We start from the raw sequence: 25,474 nt of genomic DNA, 5'->3' as shown, positions 1-25,474 counted from the left end.
TTTGGAAAAAATGACTATTTTGAAGTCAAAATTAAATGTACCATCAGTTGGCCGCTGAACCTGCACGATGGTTGCATTAGGAACGTTACTTCTGTTACTATCGCTTACCATGCTAGTGTGTATGGAACTTTCGAGCGCTTTTCGGCAGGAACTATTTACACCTTCCTGGAGCCGTTTATATCTTCACCCGGATGCGCCAGTAGCGAACTATCTGTTAACCCTATTACGACCGGTCTGTGCAAACGATAACGTATATCAACTCAAGTTTATGCGCTTTCATGAAGATTCGCAAGCTAACGACATCCTAAGTACCGTGTTAAATGGGTTAACTGAGTTAAGCTGTGCCCATCAGATAACCATGGAGGATGATTTGCTCGAGCAGTTTATGACGTCCAAGAAGTACTTCGTCATCTTTGTCAACAACTCGCCAGCCGTAAGTGACTGTTCAGCTGCAGGATTAGCTCAGCTGATTGCCTACTGATGTCTTCCCTTTCTCCATCGTACAGGATTTTCAAGCGTTTAAATCGTTTCTCAGCTGGAAAGTGTATCGTTTCGGCACTGCGCGATTTGTTGTGGTTGTTTTTCAGCGTTACCGAAACATTAACGCATTTGGTATGTTTCGTTTCGAGGAGTACAATAGGCCGCATAATATTGTCGTACTGTTCTACGATATGCGGGGAATGTTTGACTGCGTGTCATTTGAACCGTTTATGCAAGCGGTGATCTTTCACAATCCAGAACGGCCTTCGTTCACCACGCTCGAGCAACTGTTCCGTCGACAGTATCACAATCTGCAAGGGTATGAGCTGACGGTGTACTTTACACGTGGAGACCAAGCAAAACGGCTGCAACGCTCAAACCGATACTGGTACTTCATCGATGTACTGAGCCGTCGTATCAATGCCCGCTATCGTATCCATACGGACAATCTGCACAAATGGCGAGAGAATAAACCGATGGACTTTGGCATTGTGTACGACTCCTTCCAGACACACCCGATCCGACGGATTCCACTAAAGCAGTTCAGTTATCACTGCATCCTCTCTCCCAAAAGTGATCGTATCCCGTTCATCCGACTGTTGATTGATCCGTTCCGATGGAACGTCTGGCTGGCGCTTTTGCTTGCCTCAGAGCTGACGAGTTTCTTCCTGCAACGGTACGGCTACCTACAAGGACGCACATTTTTTAGTGTCAATTTTGACATCTTCCAAACGTTCATCAATGGGCCACCAAGGACACCGGGAGCCGAAACCACGGCAGGCAACTGTATCCTTACAGGCTACATCTATGCCAGTCTTATTCTCCTAACTGTCTATCAGTCGGTAATGACGGCACGCCTTTCAAAGATACTGTTTTATCCTGAGTTTCGTACAGTGGATGAAGTGAACCGATCAGAGCTACCCATTTACGTCAGTCATTACGTGAAAAAGATCAGCTCGCTTAACTTTTCGCATGAGCGTGCGGTACAGTACAGTGGACGGATGGAAGACGAACCCACCATGTATCACATGGTGATACCGTGCGATATCGCCGAACACTGGAGCCGTGTGCGGTGGGATGTGGTCCATCTGGTACAGGAACGATTGGCCCCGTTTCAGGATACGTTCGTACTTTTCTATTACTCACCGTTCGATGAGTTGCTTGATTTTCACTGGACAGCCTTTATTGAAGGCGATCTTTTTCGATACTGGACGACGCGAAACCTGTTTAACCGTGAAGAGGACATAGTTCCTATCGATGGAGGGTGGAAAGTGTCTAGTGGCGATACAGTGAATGCGTTTCAAGTGTACGATTTGCTTATTTGTTGGACGATCTTGGGCGTTGGAGTATGTTCGATTATTGCCTTCTGTTTGGAGACGTTGATGGTCGCCAATTTGAACGGAATTTTTAATTGTATAATGTCAACGATCAAACGATTGTCAGCATTTATCAAACACATGCTGTCAAAATGTGCTTGCTTCAAGCAAAATCATTGTAACATTTTGAAAAAAGGAAAAGAAGATAAAAAGAGAACAAACATATCAAAAGATAAGGCAAAACCACAACGATTGTAAGGATTAGATGAGGTTTTCAATGATTTGACCTCAGGCTAATGTTAATTTACTGTTTTATTAAGTATCAACTGTTACAAACAAAATTATCATTAAAAATCATATTAACCTTGTCATGCGTTGTTAAAAGTTGCAATTTTAAGCAGATTGTTAAACTTTGCCTCGAAATTTCAAAAACTACTAGTTAGTTTCCTTGGTTAGTTACTAATCGTTTCTTAAAAAAATTGATCATTATAAAAACCAAGACAGATATGAATCTGACGATTTGTAATGATTAAAATATTGGAAAGTTGAGTCAAAGTGCTTAAATCTAGAATCGTTACGCGCAAAAAACTTGAAAATATGCTTCTGTAGTGTCTCCCCATATCAATTATGATTGATGGTAGAGTACATGTGCATGTTAATTATCCTTACGGTTCCAATATTACACTTCGATGGACAACTACACCACAGAGAACAACAACTAATCCTTTTTTTGCATACCGCGGTAGTATAGCAAATTTTCATATTCAAACTCATAATTTCTCGAGCTTGCATAAAGCTTAAGCTAACGACCTAAGCTCGTTATGTTAGTGTTGCAAAAATGGTACCCCGGGGGTGCTTCTTACAAATCGTAGCTGTCATTAGAGAGAAAAAGAATGCGATGCCAACACCTACCAAACGCCAGAATAATCCATTCGTCTGCATTGCATCATTTATTAATCAAAGCGTAGGTGCCAATGTTACCACGTCTTGGGAATCCCCCGATGTTTAACCTAATGTGAGGGGAGGGGGGGGGGGGGAGCGGAGGGAGGAACACACATTGCGTGATGAAGGGTACTATGCTCGTTTCCCTCGAGTGAATGTTTCTTTTATTTGATGCGCGAAATATCGTTGCCCAAAACAATAGCTGCATCCGTGGTGATATATTGGCTCGCGTCAATCTTTTGGAACGTAGCGGGTAGCTTTAGACGTTGCTATTTATGTTATGCGGAATCAACACTACCATACAAGTACGATGTTTCACAACACATATTAATCAATAAACAATCCAACGAGCTGTTATTGGCAGAGATACTTGTATTTAGGAGATACCCTATACTAATTTAAAGAGATACTTACGTGAAGACTCCGTTCTAATATTTGTATACAATAAATATGACTTCATTTAGCATAGTTTATTCAATAATGTTTAAAACTTTAAGTTTTCCACCTTTTTTTAAGTGTAAGCACACAAAAAAGTGTCAAATCTTAGCTTAAGTTTCCATCACGATTAGTTTACATTTTATTTTATTAATATTTTATTGTCAACATTTGATATGAACAAATTGTCAAGAACAGAACTAGATTGGCTGTATGAGTTTTACTTATAAAGCAAAATCTATCAAATAAAGAAGCCTTTTATGATCGAAAATGCAACGATTTAAATTAAACTAAAACAAAAAAACGATACGAAAATAAATACACTGCATAATAATGGCTTTACACATGCTATGCAATATAACAAGCAGATTTCAAACTGATTGCTCCAACGCAAACGAATTATTATCAGTCTATTGAATGCTAATTTGACTTAATGAAATATTGATTCGGACATCATTAGGAAAGCTTAGCCATTCAAGCACAATCCACAGCACGTCAGTCAAATGAATTGCCTGTCGGGAAACATCAGACCATGTTTTTTATGCACTGATTTTTTATAGTTTCAAATGTCCCTTCTCGTTTATCCAATGTTTTCTATCTCTCTCTGTTCGTGTTTCAGTTTCTTTATGCTCATAAATAATTCCACGGTACCCAAAACAGTCGATCGGTTTTGATTTTTACGCCAATCATGTTTGCAATCGAAAAGTGCTTTAAATTTGATTGGCTTAGATTAAAACCGAATCCTGATCACTTTACGCGTTATGCTTTGCAACCTCACGTAGTGGTAACTTTTTTTGGTTCCTTTTCGTATTAGTGTTATCCGTATACGAGCAACAGAAACACACAAACCTGGTCGTGGGGGGGGGGGGGGGGGGGGTTAGGGGATCGGAAATCGTCGTGATGGTATTTAATTAAGAAATGAAATGGTAAACAATAATCTTTCCATTTTGTCTCGCCAACATTCATGGCCCACAACAAAAAAGAGAGTGCTTCATTTGTCGCTTTCGTGCAGTTTCCAGCACAACATTTTGGCAAGTTGACAACTAAGCCATTTGTAGCGATTACTTTGGTGCTGTTTGAAACGGAGTACAGCAAAGATGCAGGCTTATCATAACTTTAATTTGAAAATATTATTTGCTGTTTCTTTCTCTCCACCCAATCCACTCGTAATTTATGCGGAATCGAAGAAATTTATCCATTAACTAGTATTGAAAAGTTACCATTTTAAATTACCACCTAGTATCAAACAATCTTGCATAAGTCTGTAATTTACTAAATTCTATTTATTTGTTCTTAACAATTAAAACAGCTATGTATTCATTTATCAATATGTATCATGCTTTCATCATACGTTAGATTATAATATTATAAATGGGATAACTTAAGATAGGTGTATATTATATTATCAAAAAAATGTCATCAATAAGAAGATGTTAGCTGTATTAGTTGTTATATTCCTAGTTCTTGTTAAAACTCTGTTTACATTAAGGGGTTTAATTATATTGCTTAATTTTGAAACGTTTTTGAAATAAAAAAATAAATTTCTGCATCAAAAAAGTATTATGTAAGGTTTTCATAGTTTCGAGGAGTTTTTAGAGCAAACATTTTCCTTTTTTTTCATTCATGTCATGTTTAGTTAAATCATAAATATATGCATTTTTAATGCAAAATGCATTTTTAATCAACGTCACTAAATCTTACCAAATAACAAACGAAATTAAATGATATCTATGACGTTTATGATCGGTAACTTTGCAACTTCGTAACAAATTGGTGATGGACGTTTTTGGCCGCACTAACGACTCCGGACTAACCCGGCAGAACCGGCTCCGCATCAACGCACAGTGGACAGCAGCCGAGATGAAAGATAACAAATTGAATTGCATATTCCTTTAATCCGAATAAAGCAATGTTATCTACAATTTCAAACTTTACTGATATTACAGGTATTCCCCGATATACGCAATATTCAAAATTTTACAGTCCTTTGAGCAAATTGTACTGATTTGACAACACATCAATTGTCAAATGCAAAATAATTTCCCTTTTGGTGGGATTTTAAAAACTATTTTAAAAGGTAAAAAATTATAAACTTATATCGGGGAGTACCTGTAATTATTAAGATATAGAATCTCAAAGTCTTAAGTTGTGAAAAAAGCTTGATAACTATTTTTTTTAGCTCTTCAAACCATTTTAACTTTTACAATTTTCAACCAATTTTTAAAAATTAATATGTTATAGAAAGGTTCTAACCTATTCTCAACGATCAAAGATGTTTCTTCTTCTTTAGCTCAGCAAGCGTGGTCGGTCAAGGCCTGCCTGTACCACTACTTGTGGGCTTGGTTTTCAGTGACTTATTGATTTTCCCCCATAGCAGGATAGTCAGTACTACATATGGTGGCACGGTCCATTCCGGGGCTTGAACCCATGATGGGCATGTTCTTAAGTCGTACAAATTGACCACTGTACCACGAAATCGGCTAAAGATCAAAGATGTTTAGTTTATGAAGATATGTCTATCACTTTAGAAGTTAAAGAGTATAGTGTGCCCTTTTTCTATAAATTGTGTTAATCATGCATCTTTGATATCATGCCAAATTCAAACACCGCAAAACACCGTGGTCTCATTTATACCACGGCAAAGCTTTGCATCTTTAAAGCAAAAACATCTGTGAAGAAACTAGACGTTGCCTCGCGCAATTTTGCAGATATTGGCATTTTAGCAAATCGGTACTTTCTACATAGCCAAGAGTTTTCTGCTGAAGAATTGTTTTCTTGTTTGATTGTTTGTAGCACTTTTCGATTGTACATAGGTCTTTAAATAAATTTGATAGTTTGATGATCATCGATGATGTGATGATTGATCATCGATATTTGAGAATGTGGCGAACAAGCCAAGTGTACTATGGAAGCTTTAATTTATAATAACTGTAATTCATTAAGCGGGGTCACTAGGCAAATAAGCAGCTGAAGGGAGTAACAATTGTCAGGAATAGACATAACATGAACATGCTTGTTTTTTTTTAATTCAGGATGGACGGCATTTCCATATTGCTTAACGTGAACATGAAAATAAAATATAAAGAAAATCATATGAAAGATGCATTTCGATGAAAGCGTTACTTTCTTCTAATCCGTTAGTGTCGCCTCTTACACTTGCTCAAAGGCTGTGCCTAGTTCAATCTTTTTACCAACCTAATATATACCACAAAAACGGTACAAACCGTTAAACATATTTCTCTATTCATAGTTTACCATCTTTATTAGAAGACTTAGCTACAATGAATCCTTTGAATATCAAATGCCTTACTCATGGACATAGGTTATGTGAAGATCACGAAATAATTTTTATATAAGTTGACCTGGCGATATATTATAAACAAAGCTTCTACGTGGACATGCAAGATCAATTTCATTCTGATCATCGTCCCGTAGCAATAACTGACAGTCTGGATAGGTATAACCTCCGAAATTGTCTGGAGCCGGTCGGAGCCGACTCGGGCTCCGACGCCGTTCTGTCCATCGTTCAAACAACTCGTTTATACGTATACGAGGTTTTCTAAGTTTTACAAAAGACGATTTTACTCATTCGTACACCTATCAAATCCAAACGCTACTAATTTTCTAACAAAAAACATATAAATTAAAAACAACATCAATGCTTGAATTAAGGGGAACATATTTTTTGAAACTAACTCATTTGATTTTATAAAAAAAAATCTTTAAAAAAATCTAGTCAGCAAAAGTAGGTTAATAATATCAGGCGCCAAACAAATGCTTCAAACAAAGGTTCACTACATTCATTGGTAAAAGATCTAGGACCTGCTTGACGGTTGTTTCGCTTAATTACTATACACAGCCATTGCTCTATTTACCCGACCCGAATGAATTAGATCCCTCAACGCTACACAATACAAAAAGAAAAATGCATCCCACGTTTCGTTTTCACACCGGCTCTAAAAGGATTGGGGTCAAACATTTCCCCATGGTTGGTATGCAAAATACGCTTTCGAATTATTGTTCCTCATTTTCGGTACAAACGAATGCAATGCCGGTGTAAAACAACCACTAGCAAATAATTAGCTTCATTAAAATGCACTTCGCACCTAGTCTTTCCTTCTCATTACTCACCGAACTCACCACTACTGATGCAAGTACAGTCAGGCACGAACTGGTGGCGGAAATGTTTTACGAATTTCGGAAGTGCAAGTCGCAATTGCACCGTGGGTACGTATTTATGGCTACAGCCACCAGTGTTCGCAATGAGCTTCCAAGGTCACTGCAGCCTGGTGTCCTTGGAGAAACACGGGGTTTCCCCCAATGAACAGTGCTGTTTGTACGACGCTAACGGTAAATAAAGTCCGCTCACTGGCTGCTCGAGACTTGGTGCGTTGTGTTCCGGTCCGGAAATAAATGCACGCATGAAAAAGCGAACCCAGCATGATCCTGTGCGCAAAATGGTCTATTTTGGGAAACAGGCCGCCCGTTGTGGAGAATGTTTAAGGAGAATGGTTCTCCATTTTACAAGCACTGTACAATCGATGTTTTATACAATGTGTATTCACAAGTTTTCTTCTCTTTTCATTTCAGAGGTTCGGCCACCGTCACAAAAGGGCAGCCCGGTTGTGGTAGAGTTCAGTATATTCGTGGTAGATATAAATTCCATAAATGTCGAGGATATGGATTTTAGGTATCGAAAGCAGCTAAGCAAACAATAACAAAACGTGTATACTACACCACATACATACGGCATACACGCAGCAGATTCGCCCATTTACTCTCATTTTGTAAATTATTCTAGCTTGATCATGTCTCAGCATCCTTAAAACAATATCTCTCTGCATGGTATTATATTTCTTTGCATTAAATTAGCATTGTTTGTATAGTTAAGTAAATTAACTGTAGTCTACATTCTAAATACTCCATTTTTCTTTTTTCTTGAGGCATAAAAATGATAAAAAACATTCTGCTGTCAGTTCTGAAATGTTGACTTCTATGAAATCCCTAGTACAGTGGAACCCCTCATAACGAGTTTAACTTTCCTTTCTATAACCAAAACTGCGCCTATACCAATGGGTATAAATAGATAAATAAAAAATAAAATACATGAAATCAATTTTCAAAATTTTGATTTTTTGATCAATTTTTAAAAACATGTTTTTTTATGCATTTTGAAATTTTTGGATCGGTTCGATTTTCCTATAAAATTTTATTATAAAATTAATAAGCCATACATACCCGGGTAGGGGATTATAGAAATGAAGGATATTCTGTTCCAGTGACTCACTGGAACATGTGATTTGTATGAAAAGTAAAATGATTGGTTCCAGGATCGCAAATGTGTTGATAAAATGGGCATATATGCATCTGAAAAAATGAATCATTTCTTTATAATACTAATTATTGGGAAGATATTGGTAGTTATCTTTTTATTTGTCATTATTATAGGCAATTTCTAGATAGACCATTTAAATTAGCCAAATAATTTCATCACAATTCAAAATTTATTATGGTATTCATTCATCAGAGCAAACAAGGTCATTATAGATTTCAATAAATGTATTGTGCATAGAGGTAGTCCCCGGGATACACGGTACCTCTTATACGCGGATACGGAGAAACGGGTTTTCTAATGTTGAAAGTTCTTCGAGCATTTTTTTCTGATTTGACACATCAATTGTCAAATGCCAAATAATTTCCCTTTTGATCGAATGTTAAAAACCATTTCAAAATGTTTAAACCTGCTATATTCATTCAGAATCATATTAAATAATTAATAAAGTGTCTAAAACCACTCCCTGCAAAATTACACGACGGGCAATCACGAGATTCGACTTGTGTGGAAATTCGAGATACGCGGTATTTTGCTGCTGTTTTCGGTCCCCATTAACCGTGTATTTTGGGGACGGTATAGGGTAAATGTACCTATAGTGGTGGTAGTACCAATAGTGGTGGTATTACACTAAAATGCGGTTCATACGGCAAATTAAAAGCAATTAAGTTATTAACGTTAGTGTGAAATGTTCTTTAGCCTTTTGCAAAGGGTTTAAAAGTTAAATGGGGCCATTCCGTTACTTAGTGACCGAAAAATCCATTATTTTGTGAAATGTGTCAACATTTTTCCAAAATCCTTAGGATTTCATAACGAAACTCATATTTCTGTTAACGTTCTAAATGACCATATAACCACGCAATTACAAGTTTTTCAACATAACTGTTATGAAATGTTATTGTTTTACTAAAATTATTTGACTTTTGACCATATTTATGCATTTTTAAGTGTTTTTTACCATAGTGCCATTATAGGTACACAAAACAGGCATGTTCCTACAGTGGTTATAGTTATAAAATGAATAAAAACAGGTCGTTTTCTGTTTATTCGAGGATATTTTCGACATGTCGTACTGTTTTCACTAAAATAAGCAACAGAAATGAGTTTTATGTAGGTAATTTACCAAAAACAGGCCAAAATTCGCTTATATGGCTGAATGAAAAATTGACTTCAAATCAAGCACACTCTTCCGGGTGTAGGTTGACGACAGGTGTGATGCAGTACTTTCGTCAATAGTTTCATCGATTAACATTATACATTTTTTACGATCAAATTACGGAAGAAACCAATATTATGGCAGTAATCCTTGCTATTCATACGAAAACAGCTTCTAAACTAAGTTTCATTGATATTATACACCGTTTTTGATGCATCTTTGTTTACCACCACTATAGGAACACAATAAGACGACTATAGGAACCATACCACCATTATAGGTACAACGAAGCAGTCACAAAAATTTGTATTTTTTCGAAAATTTGATGTATTTCATGGTAAAAATGGTTGTGATTGCGAAGATAAAACATATTACAATTGCTATGTGTTAAAATATTCAGAAAATTTCCTTTCTGACATTTTAAATCCATTAAACCACATCGGTACCACTACAAATTGCACCACTATTGGTACATTTACCCTATATATCAAAACTACAACACACTTGCACATCTTCAACAAACGCCTCATCGTCATGAGCAAGTAGCTCCAGAAAAACGCACTAGAAACACTCGTCAATATATACCACAAACTTTTGCCTCACACAATTATACGACACTTTTCATCATGTGCAATAGTTTTATATTAAACGATTGGTTAATATCAAAGCTTTTGTTTGCCTCAGCGGTAACCAAAATCAAAAAAATACTCAATGTTAACCAATCGTGATCTTGATTGAAACAAAACTCACTTTACAAGGTACTCGTTATGAGGAGTTTTAGTGTGATAAAAAAATTTTTTTTTTGACAAAAGATATCATAATGTTACCCAAATCTAACCTTACAAGAACTACATATATATTTAATACAACTATAATAATTATGACTAGAAGGATTCAATTTTCACTATGTAAATACGGGTTTTATTTACGTTCACATTTCTGCAAAATGTTGTACATTATTGATACCATTTATTTGTATATTTTCAGTTATCCAATTTCATTGCAAGCGTTTCTGCTTCATTTACTGAACGTTTTAGAGGTCGCAACATATCAAACGAAGAGAAAAATACGTCAAACATGTGCACTCTCTTTATCAACAATCATAAATCTGCGTTTCCACCCAAATTTCCCCGTCCAAACACGATTGAAATCTCTCTTCCAAAACCAAAACACAAACGACAGAACCGTTCGCTGGTCGGGACCACACCGATCACAAACGATTCCATTTGGTTTGCATATTCTCCCACCCTAGCCTTCCAATGCCTAAACACACACACACACATATACATACGGGTCGGAACTATGGCCATGAAAATAAAGTGCACACATTTCGGTTTACTTCCCGCTTTGTTCCCCCATCCCCTGCGCTCCTTGCGAATGACGTCCTTTGCGGCCTGGGGCGACCACTAAGCGGATCCCGCAAACAAGTTGGTGCTTGGGTGGCACCAAAATGGTGCGCCACCGGTTGGAGGTTCGGGTGTCCTTCAATTAGACGCCCCCGTACCCCCGGGGCAGTCCAATTTTGTTTGGTAGGAGGTGGCCCGTTTTTCTAAACAACAGCCCATAACTTGAAACCCGCCAGTTTCCAATGGGCTGCAAGCCCACTTCCGCCGTGACATCGGTGTCACCTTCCGTTTCGATTGTCACTGTGTGACAGCGAGCCAACTAGCGTAGAATAAAGTGGAAAAATAAATACACTCCCATGCAAGCGCCGATGAGAGAGCAATAAAAAGAGCAAAAGAAGCAATAGAAAACAAGGAAAAAGAAAAGGCTAGAATGTTTCACAATCAAATCAGTATATCTAAATATTCGGTGTGGGGGTTTTCAGTTTCTGTTGGTAGTTGTATTTGCGTGTATGTGTGTGTTTTTGCTAATTTTCCCTCCTCCCCTGGCAGTTGATTTTAAATTTGAAGGCTCCGCTTCGCCTCGATGCACTTCCTTGCCCATTGCTTTGCTTTACCCATCCCGCCACACCATTCTGCTTCAACACGAACACAAACTCTGTGTCACACAGACACACACGCATTCCTAGACACACTGACACACAATGACCAAAGCTCGTAGAAAACCCCATCATCGATGGCGGTGGGTCGCGATGGGAAAGCAATCGATTAATAATGCAATTTTCCCCGTCTTTCATGCACTTTTCCGCTCCGGGGGCTGCGTTTCGAATCATCCGGCGCCGCAAACGTTAACAACCAACCACCGAATCCAACCGAACCTCCACCGAACGCCACACAAATCTCACGAAACAAATCAACACCGCGCACCGCATATCCAGAGTAGATATGTTCGTGCACCAGAAGTGGGTCGAGTCTCGGCTGGATCTGCACGACGACATTTTCGAGGAGGGCGACGATCACGTGATACTTCCGCCGGAGTTTTTCGATAATCTATGGCAACCGGATCCGTACTTTCTCAACTCGAAGATTTCAGGTAATTTACGCGACCACTACCCGGTTGAAGGGGTAGTGCGCGTGCTCTTGAAAATGGTGGAGTGTGAAGACTTTTTCCTCGTTTTTCCTATTCTTTTAACCGTTGGTTTTACTTAAATCTTGTACGTTTTCGTTCGTTTGGTCTTGTAATGCTTTCCAACCTTCTTTTGCTTGTTTTTAAACCATGGTTTTCATGGTTTTGTAAATAATTTCCATTGTAATTGTTTGTTTAGTTTGCTGTGAAACTCTGCTTGCTTATTTTTGATGAAATTTGTTATTTGTTAGTTCTCGTTTTTGAAATGCTATACGCTTTTTTATAAAGCAAAAAAAATGTTAATGTAAAATATTCCTTATTATTGTTGCTGAGAAACAGTTTAATTAATATTAAAGGATATTTTATAGCAGTTACAGAATTGTGTACAGAGCATGTGTGTGAGAAAGTACAAATTATCCATAGTACAAGCTTTCGAAATCCACTGATTTACCTTTTAAATCTAAGTTTAATCTCATAAAATTGTATTTAAACTTAATATTTGGTGTGTCGAATGTGTTTTATACCAGAGCTTTCTATTTTCCTTTATTTCCTCAAAAACGACTCACAGCCCCTATCGTTCAAAATACTGAAATTGAAATAGATTTTATTTTTATTTTTATTTATTTCCAATTCTTTTTTATTTATAATGTTAAATTGATTATCAAAAACTGTCTTTAGGGCTTAAAGCCTCTGGATAGGGCTTGAATATTTTAATATTCGATATTGAATGTTCGTCAATCTGTGTAACGTTTAACACAGAAAAAGATCGAAAAGGAAAAAGTACATTTCCATGAATGATTATAATCGGTTGTAGATCAATCAAATACTAATTTTGTTCAAAGTGAAGTAGTAAAAAGAAATGCACAGTGAAATGCCAATGGTAGAAATGGTAGAATGCTCCATTTTAATGTTCACTCTCTAAATGATTAAAAATCATTACAAAACGCATGTAACATTTTTGAAACAATGCATACGTAGCAAGTTTGCATTTGGGACACGAACCATGGTTTGCAAAACCAATTGATTTAGTTTGTTCTATAAAAAAGCCTCTTTTCATGTATTCGCGATTAAAAGGCGTTTTTTCATAAAAAATTGGAAAACTATGATGAAATATAAGTATCATCTGCTTATTGGCGTAACGACCTACGCGATCATGCCGCTCTATACAGGCTTTCGAGACTTCTTGAGTACTACCCCATGCACCCAGATAGTTATTGCCATGAAGGGACCGTCTATTCACAAACATATAAGCTGCGGTCTAAACACTAGACAATCTTCCCTTTGTAATACACATTACGCTTCGCTATAGTTATTATTTTCAATGAATTGGCGCCACGACTTTATCCTTCGCCCAATGTAGAGCTAAAACACAAGGACATGCACATTACGCCCTAACCAATTTGCCCAGTAAACCGTTTCCGTGGATGAAAAATTAACCCTTCTCCACCGTGTCTACCTGTAATTGCCATCGCCTCGTTACAATCGCAATTGATTTTAGTCTTCCTTCCTGCCGACGGTGCTTTGCGCGAAACAGCTTTTGGTCGTTGCACACTGCACGACGTATCCTTTCGTCGGCAGCAACCAACCGACAGCCATCGATCGTTTGGATCTTCCCGCCGGAATTGCTCCTGCCTGACGGTATCAATCGAGTATTCGCGCGGCTTGCACCCGATGGCTGTAAGGTCGTGTAGTTTTCACTGACCTTGTATAACCCGGGGGCCATTGGGGCAGAGCGTGCACTGCTATTTGCTGTGCTTGCCGTGGTGTGTCTGTGTGTTGCAATCCCTTATCGCTTAATGTCTGCCTACCTTGTAATGGCCGTGTAACACATTGGGAAAACTTCCGGTTAATGTCCTATCGAAGGCTTCCGAGTGGAGTGAGGGACGAGGAGAAAGCACAGGACAGAGAAGGAAAGCAAGTGCTTGCTGCAAGTTCATGCTCAAGGTTTCTGAACGGCTCGAAAGTTGTGCTATGCGAGAATTTGCATTAGCTGATGAAATGTTACCGATAACCTTTGGACCCTTGGGTAAACTTTTTGCACATTTTCCTTATCAATTTAGCCATAGGATGGATAGGCTTTTTGTTTACTAGAGACGCTTGTACTAGAGCTTACACTGTTTGGGAATATTAGTATGTCCTTCGTCTAGTACAAATAACAGTATTGCAGGCTAGTCGGTGACAATAGCGTTATATTGCTTTGCCTTTCTTTCTGCCATTGCTAGTAGGCAATGTAAATAGAATCTTTATAGTAAACACCACAGCAACAACGGCAACCATTAGTAGCACCTTCTCTGTTTATGTCACAAGCGTACACAGACAACTCTACAACACCAACACACGAACGGTATCTATTCCTTTTGATAACCACCAGCAACACTCTCACACACACACACACACACAAATGACACAAGCAGCAGCAACAAAGCAGAAACCCTTTTCCAATAAGTACAGTACAGTACCAGTTCACCACTACTCGGTCAGCACAGTCTGGCGGACGGAACGAACCGTCCCCCACATCCTCGAACAATGTATGCGCAATGCTCACGTTAGCTCACGTACCTCATTCGCAGGTCAAACATTTATTAATGAAGGTATGAATAGGGTGTTGTGTGGCAAGATCAGCTGCATGACGTCCATGCGCCAGAAAGGTGAGTGTACCCCCCGAACAGACAGACAATGTGCGGCGAGACACAGAGCCACGGATAACACACTCTTTCCCATACACATCTATCTCACAAATTCGATACGATCACAAACATCCGTACACTCATCGTTAGCGAGCTCACGGGTCTTCGGCAACGTACTAAGCAGCATAGTGTAACGTCATACCGTAGTACACTGGCAAGTAGTGTAGTGGATCACTGTCAGCCATTGCTTCATTCACATATTCCATATATATTCGTACACTGTTCGGTTCGGATGTGTTCGGTGTTTCGTTGCAGCTTTTGCTAATTGATAATGAGGATTGTACTGTTGCTGCTGCTTCTGCTGGTGGTGCTGCTGCTGGTGTTGTTAATTGAGTTGCTTTGTGTTTGTTTGAGTTATTTGTGCTCTGCATTTTCCCTAGTTTTTACATAGTCATGGAACTAGGAATCGAGAAATGATATTGAGTTCTATAAGTGTGTAATTTCAATTGAGCGATCTGTTTCAGATCATGGTTAGCTTTTATATTTTAAAACGCGATTTACATGCCATTTTGTTTATGATTTTAGATCATTGTTGTAATTTTTGTGCTTTGAGATCATGCAGTACACTCAATTCTATAGACAGTTATTGTATTTCACACGATTTCTTTTTTTTTCATTTGTTCGTTTTTTTATTTCATTTTCATTTTATTCATTTAAATGAAATGGTTATCAATCATGATGTGTTTCAGGTATATTATTCTTAAATTGAATTGAATTCTTTATTGTCTTGATAAACTAAATAATTTAAGAGCAATTGGCAAACTCACATTTGTATTATACTATCTAAGAATTTATTCAAAAAAATTTAAGCTACAGTCCATTAACATCTTCCAAACTTCAATGTCTTATAACAATAAATTCTACGAATTCTTAGCCTATTCTTAGAAAAAGACAGCTAATATCAATTGAATAAAAAAGAGTAAAAAATGGGAGGTTAATGGCAGACAAATAATCTTCTTCTTCTTTTTGGCACAACAACCGCTGCCGGTCAAGGCCTGGCTGTACCCACTAGTGAAGTGGGCTTGGCTTTCAGTGGCTTTTTGTTACCGTAGCAGGATAGTCAGCCCTACGTATGCGGGCACGGTCTATTTGGGGCTTGAACCCATGACGAGCATGTTGTTAAGTCGTTCAAGTTGACTACTGTACCACCAGACCGGCAGACAAATAATACTAAATCATTTTTAATATTTTTTATCTATAAATGTATTACGATAGGAATGAAAATGAACAATATTCCAAATTTAAAATGGTAATCTAATATACAACAAATGTTGTATAAGTTTTAAAATTTTCCTATACAAAGTGTATAGAGAAACTGGATATAACGATCGTAGAGATCAAGGGAAATTTGGACATTGGTATAAATTTAGTAAAATTAATTTTATAACTAAGAAACGATTGGCTGTCCAAATTAATTGAATTAGGATGATGTCAAGTATAATGAAGACACGAAATGAAATATACTAAACCAAAAACACGTGCAACATAATACACCAGATTCCTTTATGAAGACATTCAAGAAAGACAATAATATGTAAAAACAATCACGAAACTGTTAATTTTTTTGTCTTATACATCAATAATTCTCGAAGTGACTACATCTTAGAGAGAGGTTTGATTTTATTTCAAATTGAATATCTAATCCTGCCTTTGGCTTTGATTGATTTATTTGATTTATTTTTTCTGAATAACAACCAAGCTATGTCACTTGCAAGCATACGCAGAATTCTAAATCCAATTTTATGTGGCTTCTTGTCGTCAAATACATGACGCTGGCTTTAATGTTTTATTTGCTATTTAATGTCTTTTATGATACTCAGATAGATTATGATCATATTATTTAAGGAATATTGCTACTAGGACTAGGATAGGAGAGCAAGCAATGCTAGCCATTTATCTCTTGTGTTACCTGAGTTTGTAAATGTTTATTTCTATGTCCTACGATATATCTGTTCTCCCTTCCACCAATATTTGAGATCATACCCATCATCCACAAACGACGGCAACGTGTAATGTGTAAATGTGAACTTTCCATGTAACTGGATTACAAACTATATATTAAAAATTAAAATTACATCGTCTTATCCATCCCGATCGGGTGTTTTCCCCCTTTTTCTTTCCCTCCCTCTACTGTCCACCAGAAATTGCAACACTTACGCACAAGTTCTCGTCGGTGACGCTGTACAAAAACTCAACGGTACGGTACGCCTGCATGATGCACGCCATCATCGCCTGCCAGATGGAATTCCAGCTGTACCCGATGGACATCCAGATCTGTCCGATCTACATCGAGAGCTTCTCGTACCACAACCAAAAGATACGGCTCAAGTGGGCCGACAACGGTGTAACGATCAATCCGGAGCTGAAGCTACTCCAGTACAACCTCGGCCAACCGCTGCAGCTCGAGGAGACGGACGGGTACATGCCGGAAAAGTATGGTAAGTATGGAATCCTTAGGGTGTCCCTTTAAGGTTGAAATTTTCATATAACTAATTCATTTGGTGATATGTTGCAGGGAACTTTTCACGCCTGGCCGTATACTTTCGATTCGAGCGGCAGATTGGACACCATCTAATACAGACGTTTGCACCGTCCTCACTGGTAGTGATGCTGTCCTGGTTCAGCTTCTGGCTCGGGCTGGATGCGATACCGGGACGGGTCACACTGCTCGTCACCTGCATGCTGACGCTCGTGACAATGTTTACCGGGATGCGGGCAGACATACCTCCAGTGGCGTACGTGAAGGTAAGCTTTACCTCTTTAAAATTGCACAACTCACTCTCCTATGACTGCCTGTCTTTTCTTCCTGCACCGAAAGGCACTGGATCTGTGGATGGCTGGCTGCATGCTGTTCGTGTTCTCCGCGCTCGGTGAGTTCGTCGTAGTTAAAGTGCTGGACGTGCAGTACCAGTATCAGGTGAACAAGGTGCCGAAAGTGCTGCCGATGCGTATCAGCGCAATGGAGAAGGGCCAGTGCGTGGGTACGGTGGCGAACTGGGAAGGCGGTACGGTGAATGTGCGTCCCCGCAAACCCACCCAAACGCCGACGACCCCCGGGCAGGTGTCACTGCAAGGGAATGGGGGGCCACAGCCACCGCTACCGCCGACCAAGCAACCGACCCGCCGGCAAAGCATCCTATCCGTTGCTTGGACCGACACCGACACCGGCATCGAGAAGATTATGTGGCGCGAGATCGACAAGATGTCGCGCGTCGTCTTTCCCGGTCTGTTTCTCGTCTTCGTCGTGCTTTATTGGCCGATCTTGATTTTTAAGACCTCGTAATGAGGGGAATCAAACGCTTTGCCTTACGGGACACACACACACCTCACGCGCGATGATGCTGCTTCTTCCTACCGGCAAGCGGTCGCTCAGCGTGCAGAACCACATGGTACCGTGCCGTACGGGACCGGCTCACCGGGGTGGTTATGCACCATGCGGAGCGGAAACATTCTAAATCCCATTGCACAAAACATTAAAAACACCGGTTTCTACCATCTTACCACACCAAATGTAGCGTAAAGATGCATGTTTACAAGGAATATTGTAAAGGGTAGGGTAGAAAGATAGGCTACAAAGACAAGGTAAAGCTTTATTACGTATAAAGAAGGGGAAACAGTGAGTAATCTGCTGTAATTTGCTGTACCCGTTATGGTTTATTTTAAAATCTTTCCTTTTCGCAAGCTACAACCCTTTGAGAAGGTTTTAGTACAACAAATGAGGGGGGGTCATAAATAACTACTTTAACTACTAGAATGTCTGGTGCGCTATCAATAGGCTCGCAGGCGTTCACGCAGCAGCTAGCAAGGACAATATTGTACGTGCATTACTGAAGAGCAGAGAATAAAATAACACACATACACTCACACAATATTTCATACAAGATACAACAAAAACAACAACAAAAATATTGTAAATTTTAACCGAAACGTTGTTTAAACCCAAAAAAAACCCACATACACACACTAAAGATGCACCGCGCGTGGCTAAGCTGCAACACAGTTAGGCAACAGCCCGTTAGTAGTGGTGGTTGTATAGCGTTCATATACAAAGGCAAGTAGTAGGAATTTAAACAGCAGCTGTGAAAGCAATAAGTACCTTATACATATTTAAGTACGAGTAATGTTACCAAAAGGAAAATGCGAGAAAATGATAATTAAAAGCAAGAAGTAACGAGAAAAAGTAACTTAATATAACAACAGAGCAAAGAGCAAAGTAGACACAACACAGAAAAGAGAAAGGAAGATAAACAAGAAAGAGAAAAAAGCAAAGCACAACACAACATAGAAGCAAAAGGGAAGGTTTTACATTTAAAAAAAAACGAAAAAGAAAACAACCAACTAAGCATAAAACGCTGTGCCTTTCATAAAAAGGAAAACTTTATTCCATTATTTTTTGTCCTAGATGGTAGTGAATTAAACAATGGTGCAAGGAAGCAAACGTTACAGATAAGAGAAATCAAACGAAATCATGCCTTTTCGAGCGGATTGGCGAGCATCGGGCCCGTGTCCTATGTGCTTACACCGACACCTCTACTGCTGCATGCGCTCCTGCTGCTGCGATCGCACGCACACTGTACACAAGCACGCACACAAATACACACACACATACATACATACATACAAAATTGAATCGCAAATCATTGTGATAACTATTAGCTAGCAAAGAAATTTGAAACGAATACAATAAAAATAGGCAGACGAGAAGGAAGGGGAGAAGTTACTCGACAGCATCCGCTTGCACTGCAGTAGAAATGGGAGATCGAAGTGGAATAAGCAAGCAGGTGCGATATAACACTAATTGGCGGATAAATTATTTGTTATCCAATCAAAACAAAATAACTAGCAAGAAACCAATAAACACAGAAGAGAAAAGGAAAATCAAACCTAATAATATACATTATAAAACCGCGAACTGCAAGAAGAAGAAAGCGATAAATGGCAATACAGAAACAATAGCACAGTTAATGAAACATAAACACAATACAATGAAAATAGGCATTAATGAAGCAACTGCTTGCAAATGATGCAAATATGAAAAGAAGCAACTTCGGTAATCGAAAAGAAACTAATAACCATAACAAGATCCCCCTGTAATGTAAATAGTAATGATCTTTGATTAACTATAGGAAACTGAGCTTCAAACAAATATGCTTACAGCAACGAACAGAACGGAACAGGAAAACAAAACAAACAAACAAATACAAAGCGTACTACCAAAATTAGAATAATAAGAGCGTGGGTAACAGAGCAGTGAACGATGCAAGCGAGTGATTGTACCGTACACGTTTATGATTTCTTTTTGATTTGTTTTTCTGTTATTGTTGTTGTGAGCTCATCACGCCGTTTTGTTTCAATAAAAACGCGTTGTGTGAAAACGTGTAGAGGAAACGAGAAGGAACAACGACAGCTACAATTCATGGCACAGTTAAAACTATGAACACGCTTGAAGGCTTCTGAACGATTTGAATGTGAACGATTGTTGACGAACACACAGTTGTTATGTTTTATGTTGTGTTTTGTTGTTTCCTTATTGAGATTTTTTAAAACGTTCTAAATAGTGATCATTACATTATAGTAAAGAAGAGGGGGATGACGATTTCGTTGTATGAGAAATGATAAGAATTAGTTTTAATAAGCAGTAAGATTCCAAACCAAAATATACTAATTAAAAAAAAGGAATCGTTGGTTTGTAATAATGTTTTATGGTCGAAAGAAAAGAAATGGTAAATTAAATAACATTTGTTTTATGCTTAATAAAAACATCATTCTTTTTCTATTTTCCAGTTTTTAGAGTGTCGCCATGGAAACAAAAAAATAAAATCGCTATAGCAACCGTTGTACTATATAAGCAGCTCCACTGACACATCTCCTGTTCATTCTCTAGTTGACTATTAATATACTTACATCCAGTGTTAGAACATATATGGCTGGTATTATTGAATCCGTTCGTAGCGGGAACGTACGGCGCTCACATGAAATTCTAGGGATGGCAACACATTTCTTGAACCCGGTCCTACAACGCCGCGGTGAATAACTGTAGCAACCATCTAGTACGTTAGGAAAATGAGTGTCGGGACGTACGCCGCCGCTACGTACGGATTCAATAATACCAGCCATATAGTTTTTTCATTCCGGAAGTATATATAGCACCTAATCCAAGGGAGCGATAGTAGTAGTTCTCGCGATAACAGAAGCAAGCGGAGTCTCTAGCTTCTAGCAAACTCTCAAGGCCTTGGCTACTAACATCAGTGAATTTTCGTTCGATCACGAAAATTGAATCATTATTGAGAAATGGTACAATCGTACCAGGGATATATTCGAATGGAACGCCAAGAACCAGGACGATAACGCCAAGCTGCGATTGTTGCTGAAAAAGTTAGACAAATCCGCAAACGATAGGTAGGTCAACTACATCTTTCCAAAATTTGGTAGTACCGTCAAAACCGCTCTCGAAAATATTCGGCACTCAGTTTTCCACTTTCAATAAGCGTTGCCCAGTGCTTCCAGTTGATCAAGGTGAAGGTGAAACGAAAAACACAAAAACAAGAATATCGTTTGTTAAAAACAAGAATATCGATCAATTCATGTGAGGGGTCTTAAGCTTCATACCTGCATGGACACTCAGGAGCCATTTCTCTCCTTTCCCATATCGAAGGTGAAACAGTATAGGCTTCCGTGACTCTCCAATCAGGTTTTGGATCTAACATTCCACATTTTCTAACAATACACGAATCTTTTGTGGACTCTAAAATGGCAAATTTATGAACGCGTACACATTAACACTTGTTTTTACAGCATGGAAATTACTAAAAATTTTTCAACGTATATTCTCCCATGCGAAGGGATCCCAAAAATATGTTCAAACACTAAAATACACAGTTTTATTTGAACCAGTCAAAATATTACAAGCAAAGATTCCCCAGCCTACAGCGGATGGCAAAAATTGCACCAAACAATTCACTGAACTCTGCTCGATTTTCCGTTGCCATGGGAAGATTATCAGCGGTTCGTCAATCTTAAGAGTGGTGTTTCAATGATTGCCATGCTAAAAATAGAGCCATGCTAAAAAGATCGGTCCATTAGACTACAACGCAATCCTAGTAAGCAATGCGGACCGTTGCATTTTTTTCGGGATGACCAATTCTTGGATCACCAGGGCAAACAGTACAACCTGACAAGAAAGGCTATTGCTCCTGTTTTTCCAAAAGGCAATCAGTTCCAGTAGGGGAGGAAAAGAAATCGTCGAATCGGTCATAAAAAAGTGGCAGGTTTAATGGTGGGTGAACTGCGCGGGCGCTAGAGGTTTCGTCGATATGGAGGCCCTGTCCATGTTGGCCCCTGGCAGGTCTTATATGATACCTCCCAAAATCGGTGCCGTAATTCCCATCACATAATGTTTACTTCGCGTAAGAAAGAGCCTAAATTGCCCCAAAATTCTGAAAACCTCCAAAAATCCTTTAAAACCCCATGGTTTTTCATTCCGAAAGTAATCCGAACATATAATTTTTGTAGTCATTCAGCCGTACCGGCGAACTCGTTCGTTCCTGGGAACTATCGCCGCGACGCTCATTTTCACTCATTTCATAGCCCTCTAGATCAAAAATTAGAAAAACGTATAGATTTTGTACTGGTCAACCTAGTGGTACAACCCTGTCCACTCATGAGCGACGAATGTTCCTCGTCGAACGAGTTCACCAGTATGGCTGATTGTATACTATGAAGTTCATGTGAACCCGGATTGTTATGTTAAGTGTCTGTATATTTCCCAGCTCTTTTTGAGTCCTTTTGTAAAGGAAGCATTCACCATTGTTCAAATTACAGTGAATCCTCTCTTATTTGAGACCCCTCTAATTTGCAAAACCCCTCTTATTTGAACTTTTTTCACAGTCCCTTCATTTTCACTACATTTTAGTCTTTCTAATTTGGAAAACCTCTGAAATCTATACCACTCTTATTTGTGTATGGTGTTGCCATGGTTAATGAATGATGTATGCTCCAATCTGCAATCGTGTTGAAACCCTCTCTTATTCGACAATCCCATCGCCTCTGAAATAAGAGAGAGTTGACTGTAGGTCAATGTTTTAACCGTGCTTTTGTCAGCTCCTTTACTCCAACTTCTCTAAAAAGGGAATTTAGTAGCACTGTTTCCATATATTTAATGCCATATCTTTCGTATGTTTGAATTTCTTTTCTTGATTTTCTTGATTCTTGATTTTCTTTTTTTGTACCTAAGCTTTTCATGTTGCCGTTGAATGTTAAATTCCCGCATGTTTTCGAATGAACTGCCGAATGGATGGTGCGCTTATTTTAGTAAACCCGGACGGTATTTGACCCTGGCAGCCCGGACCAACGAAAGAGGTAGCACCTGCCAGCTTGCCCTCACAAACGAACGGTCCTCCACTGTCTCCATGGCATATGTCCACTCCATTTCCTTGGAAAGCACAGATAAAACTGTCGATAGAAAAAATAGAACAATAGAGATGTACTAAAACAGCGAAAGCAACGATCAAAACGGTAACTGTTACTTACTCTTTCGGCACGTAGATATAGGCTGACGCACACTTCTTCACTGGCACTACCTGGAGCATCGCGTACTGCATAATGTCCGGTGTGGCTTTCGTAGCATACTGTGTCCAGCCCCAGCCAATCACGTAGCACTTAGTTTTAACAGGAACGTCTGACACTTGGAGCGCAATGGGAGCTATATTCTTGTACCCTTGGAAGGTATTGTTCACTCGAATAATTGCTGCATCGTAGTCAAGTGTCGAAGAATTGTACTGTGGATGGATAACGATTTTGGAGGGGAAAAACACAACACCTCCACTGGTTTGCGACGCACTGCCACCGTACATTGTGATCTGTGTAATTAAGTGTGGAACAAGACTCCGGATTGAAGCAAGTACGTAGATACCAGGAAAAAGATCGTTCGCTTACCGTGACCGGATCCTCAATGTGGTACACACAGTGAGCAGCAGTGAAGACGTGCCAGTACGTAATGATGGTAGCTCCACAGTAACCTTCGTTTTTCACTCGCATACGCACTATGTACGGAAATGTTGCGATATTTCCCTGCTTCCCATTGATAATGCGCCCAGAATGGGATGAGTTGGTGTTGGTGTCGACACTCTCCCGTACACTAGGGGACGATTGCTCGTTTCCATTGTCAGTGTTACTTTCCGCTTCGGAACTACTGTTCGCCAACACACTGCCATGGAACAGCAGCTCCACAAGTAGTACGGCACAGATTGCTACTACCTTCATCGTGGCACTGGTACTGTAATTCTAACGCACTGCTCGTCAATATCGGTTGTATTTAAAGCACATCACAGCTTTTGCAACACAGCGGGTACAGAAACTTTTGTTTACTTTGATAATTTCCAAAATTAAGCCCATACTTTGTGCCCTAATATTGTAACAGCTGCGGGCGCAAGAAATGCTGACCCAGTGTATCTTTCCATGTCGGAGCGTAGACTTGCTATGTTTTGCATTTTAATAGCTAATACTCTTTTGGCTATTCGTCACATCGCTTTCATTAAAACTTTCCTGTATTTATCCAGCTGTGTGCCAAAACTGTTGACATCATTTAGTCTTCTGACTGTTATTGGAAACATTTCAACTTCAGCAATGAACAAAGATTTCATAAAATTAAGAAATACTTAAGAACAAATCCAAACAATCCATGGCGACCTTTCAAATTTGTTGGCATGGGCTATTGTTTATGGGATCCTTCCTATTGTTCCTATGGAAGCTAACGTACTGGAGGATTTTTATTGAGCCTATCGTTCCCACCGTACCTATTGAACCTACTGTACCGAATAGTGATAGGTAAAGTTGGCAAAAATCCGGAGTGGACTCCGATCCGACTCCGATAATTTAGAAAACGACTCCGGAAAGTAGCCCAGCATCATCCGGAGTCGTTCGGAATCGCACGGAGTCGGCCGGCTTCGTTGGGAATCGGAGTCATCCGGAGTCGTCCGTAGCCGTCCTGAGTCGTTCGGAGTCGACGAAATCGGCTAGGAATCAGTTGGAGTCTAAGTCCTCCCGCGTCAACCGGAGTCGGCTTTCGAAACAATGGCCTGCATACGAAGTGCACGCGCAAAGTGAAAGACAAAAAAACTGCGGACGACTCCGACTCCGAGCGGAATTAGTGGTTCGGATTTTGCCGGAGTCGAAATCGAACTAACAAAAGCCGGAGTCAGATCGGAGTCGTGAATGGGCTCCTAAAAGCACATTTCTAGTACCGACCGTTCCAACCGTTCCAACCGTTCCGACCTTCCAATCGATCCCATGGTTCTGTCCTTCCAACCATCCTCATTGTTTCGATCATTCCGAGCATGTCAAACGTTCTGACGGAACATAATAAGTTCAAAAGTTACTAAAGTTACCATACCGTTTCGTACGTTAGTACGTCCCGGATCACGCACATCACAAGATCCTGGTGGTAGGGCTCCTTCGAAAGAACTCCTCAACTAATCCATCATAGTACTACAGCCTGACTGGTCTGAGTGCTCACTGGTAAGGACTATGTATGAGTTGCTAAGTAACATTGCCAAATTTTCATTTGAGCTAGGGAGTCCAAAGTACACTGGACGGACTGGCCTGTAGTAATTTATTGACCTTGATATAAACGCATGAACGCATGCTTTTTAATAGAACT

The 25,474-nt window shown here is 39.3% G+C and overlaps 3 protein-coding genes across 14 annotated transcripts in view; 2 read left to right on the top strand and 1 right to left on the bottom strand.

The window, feature by feature from the left end:
- Window positions 1-20,496, top strand: part of LOC1272496 (glycine receptor subunit alpha-2) — a 61,106-nt gene extending 40,610 nt beyond the window's left edge. For 9 of the 11 annotated variants that reach the window (XM_061655213.1, XM_061655215.1, XM_061655210.1 and 6 more), the window contains 5 exons: window positions 7,764-7,863; window positions 11,943-12,097; window positions 16,959-17,255; window positions 17,333-17,562; window positions 17,636-20,496. In XM_061655213.1, coding sequence (XP_061511197.1) covers window positions 7,764-7,863; window positions 11,943-12,097; window positions 16,959-17,255; window positions 17,333-17,562; window positions 17,636-18,100 — 1,247 coding nt within the window. In that variant the 3' untranslated portion in view covers window positions 18,101-20,496. The remainder of the gene's footprint in view (window positions 1-7,763; window positions 7,864-11,942; window positions 12,098-16,958; window positions 17,256-17,332; window positions 17,563-17,635) is intronic. The other 2 variants (XM_061655217.1, XM_061655216.1) reach the window with 2 other exon arrangements.
- On the top strand, window positions 359-2,083 carry LOC133394001 (uncharacterized). Its single transcript, XM_061662104.1, has 2 exons — window positions 359-433; window positions 588-2,083. Exons 1-2 carry the CDS (start codon window positions 359-361, stop codon window positions 2,052-2,054), a joined length of 1,542 nt encoding a protein of 513 aa, XP_061518088.1. The 3' UTR covers window positions 2,055-2,083.
- An 887-nt stretch (window positions 20,497-21,383) lies between the features above and the next one.
- LOC1272495 (chymotrypsin-1) lies at window positions 21,384-25,217 on the bottom strand. 2 transcript variants are annotated; one of them, XM_061655204.1, is made up of 4 exons: window positions 23,752-25,217; window positions 23,347-23,675; window positions 23,046-23,268; window positions 21,384-22,863 (listed from the first exon to the last, which is right to left on the bottom strand). In XM_061655204.1, exons 1-3 carry the CDS (start codon window positions 24,076-24,078, stop codon window positions 23,073-23,075), a joined length of 852 nt encoding a protein of 283 aa, XP_061511188.1. In that variant the 5' UTR covers window positions 24,079-25,217; the 3' UTR covers window positions 21,384-22,863; window positions 23,046-23,072. The 2 variants fall into 2 exon arrangements, with proteins under 2 accessions (XP_061511188.1, XP_311408.5); XM_311408.5 differs by lacking the exon at window positions 21,384-22,863 and having other exon boundaries at window positions 22,949-23,268.
- Window positions 25,218-25,474: the final 257 nt, after the last annotated feature.

This window comes from Anopheles gambiae, chromosome 3 (assembly GCF_943734735.2).
Source record: "Anopheles gambiae chromosome 3, idAnoGambNW_F1_1, whole genome shotgun sequence".
NCBI classification, from domain to species: domain Eukaryota; kingdom Metazoa; phylum Arthropoda; class Insecta; order Diptera; family Culicidae; genus Anopheles; species Anopheles gambiae.
The sequence above is the reverse complement of the archived record's forward strand: the minus strand, read 5'-3'. Positions and strand labels throughout refer to the sequence as shown.

Coding starts and splice junctions, on each gene's coding strand:
- LOC133394001 (XM_061662104.1), top strand. CDS start 359: ATGGAGGATGATTTGCTCGAGCAGTTTATGACGTCCAAGAAGTACTTC. Junction 434..587: donor TTGTCAACAACTCGCCAGCC/GTAAGTGACTGT, acceptor GTTGTTTTTCAG/CGTTACCGAAACATTAACGC.
- LOC1272495 (XM_061655204.1), bottom strand. CDS start 24,078: ATGAAGGTAGTAGCAATCTGTGCCGTACTACTTGTGGAGCTGCTGTTC. Junction 23,676..23,751: donor ACATTGAGGATCCGGTCACG/GTAAGCGAACGA, acceptor TTAATTACACAG/ATCACAATGTACGGTGGCAG. Junction 23,269..23,346: donor TATATCTACGTGCCGAAAGA/GTAAGTAACAGT, acceptor TTCTATCGACAG/TTTTATCTGTGCTTTCCAAG.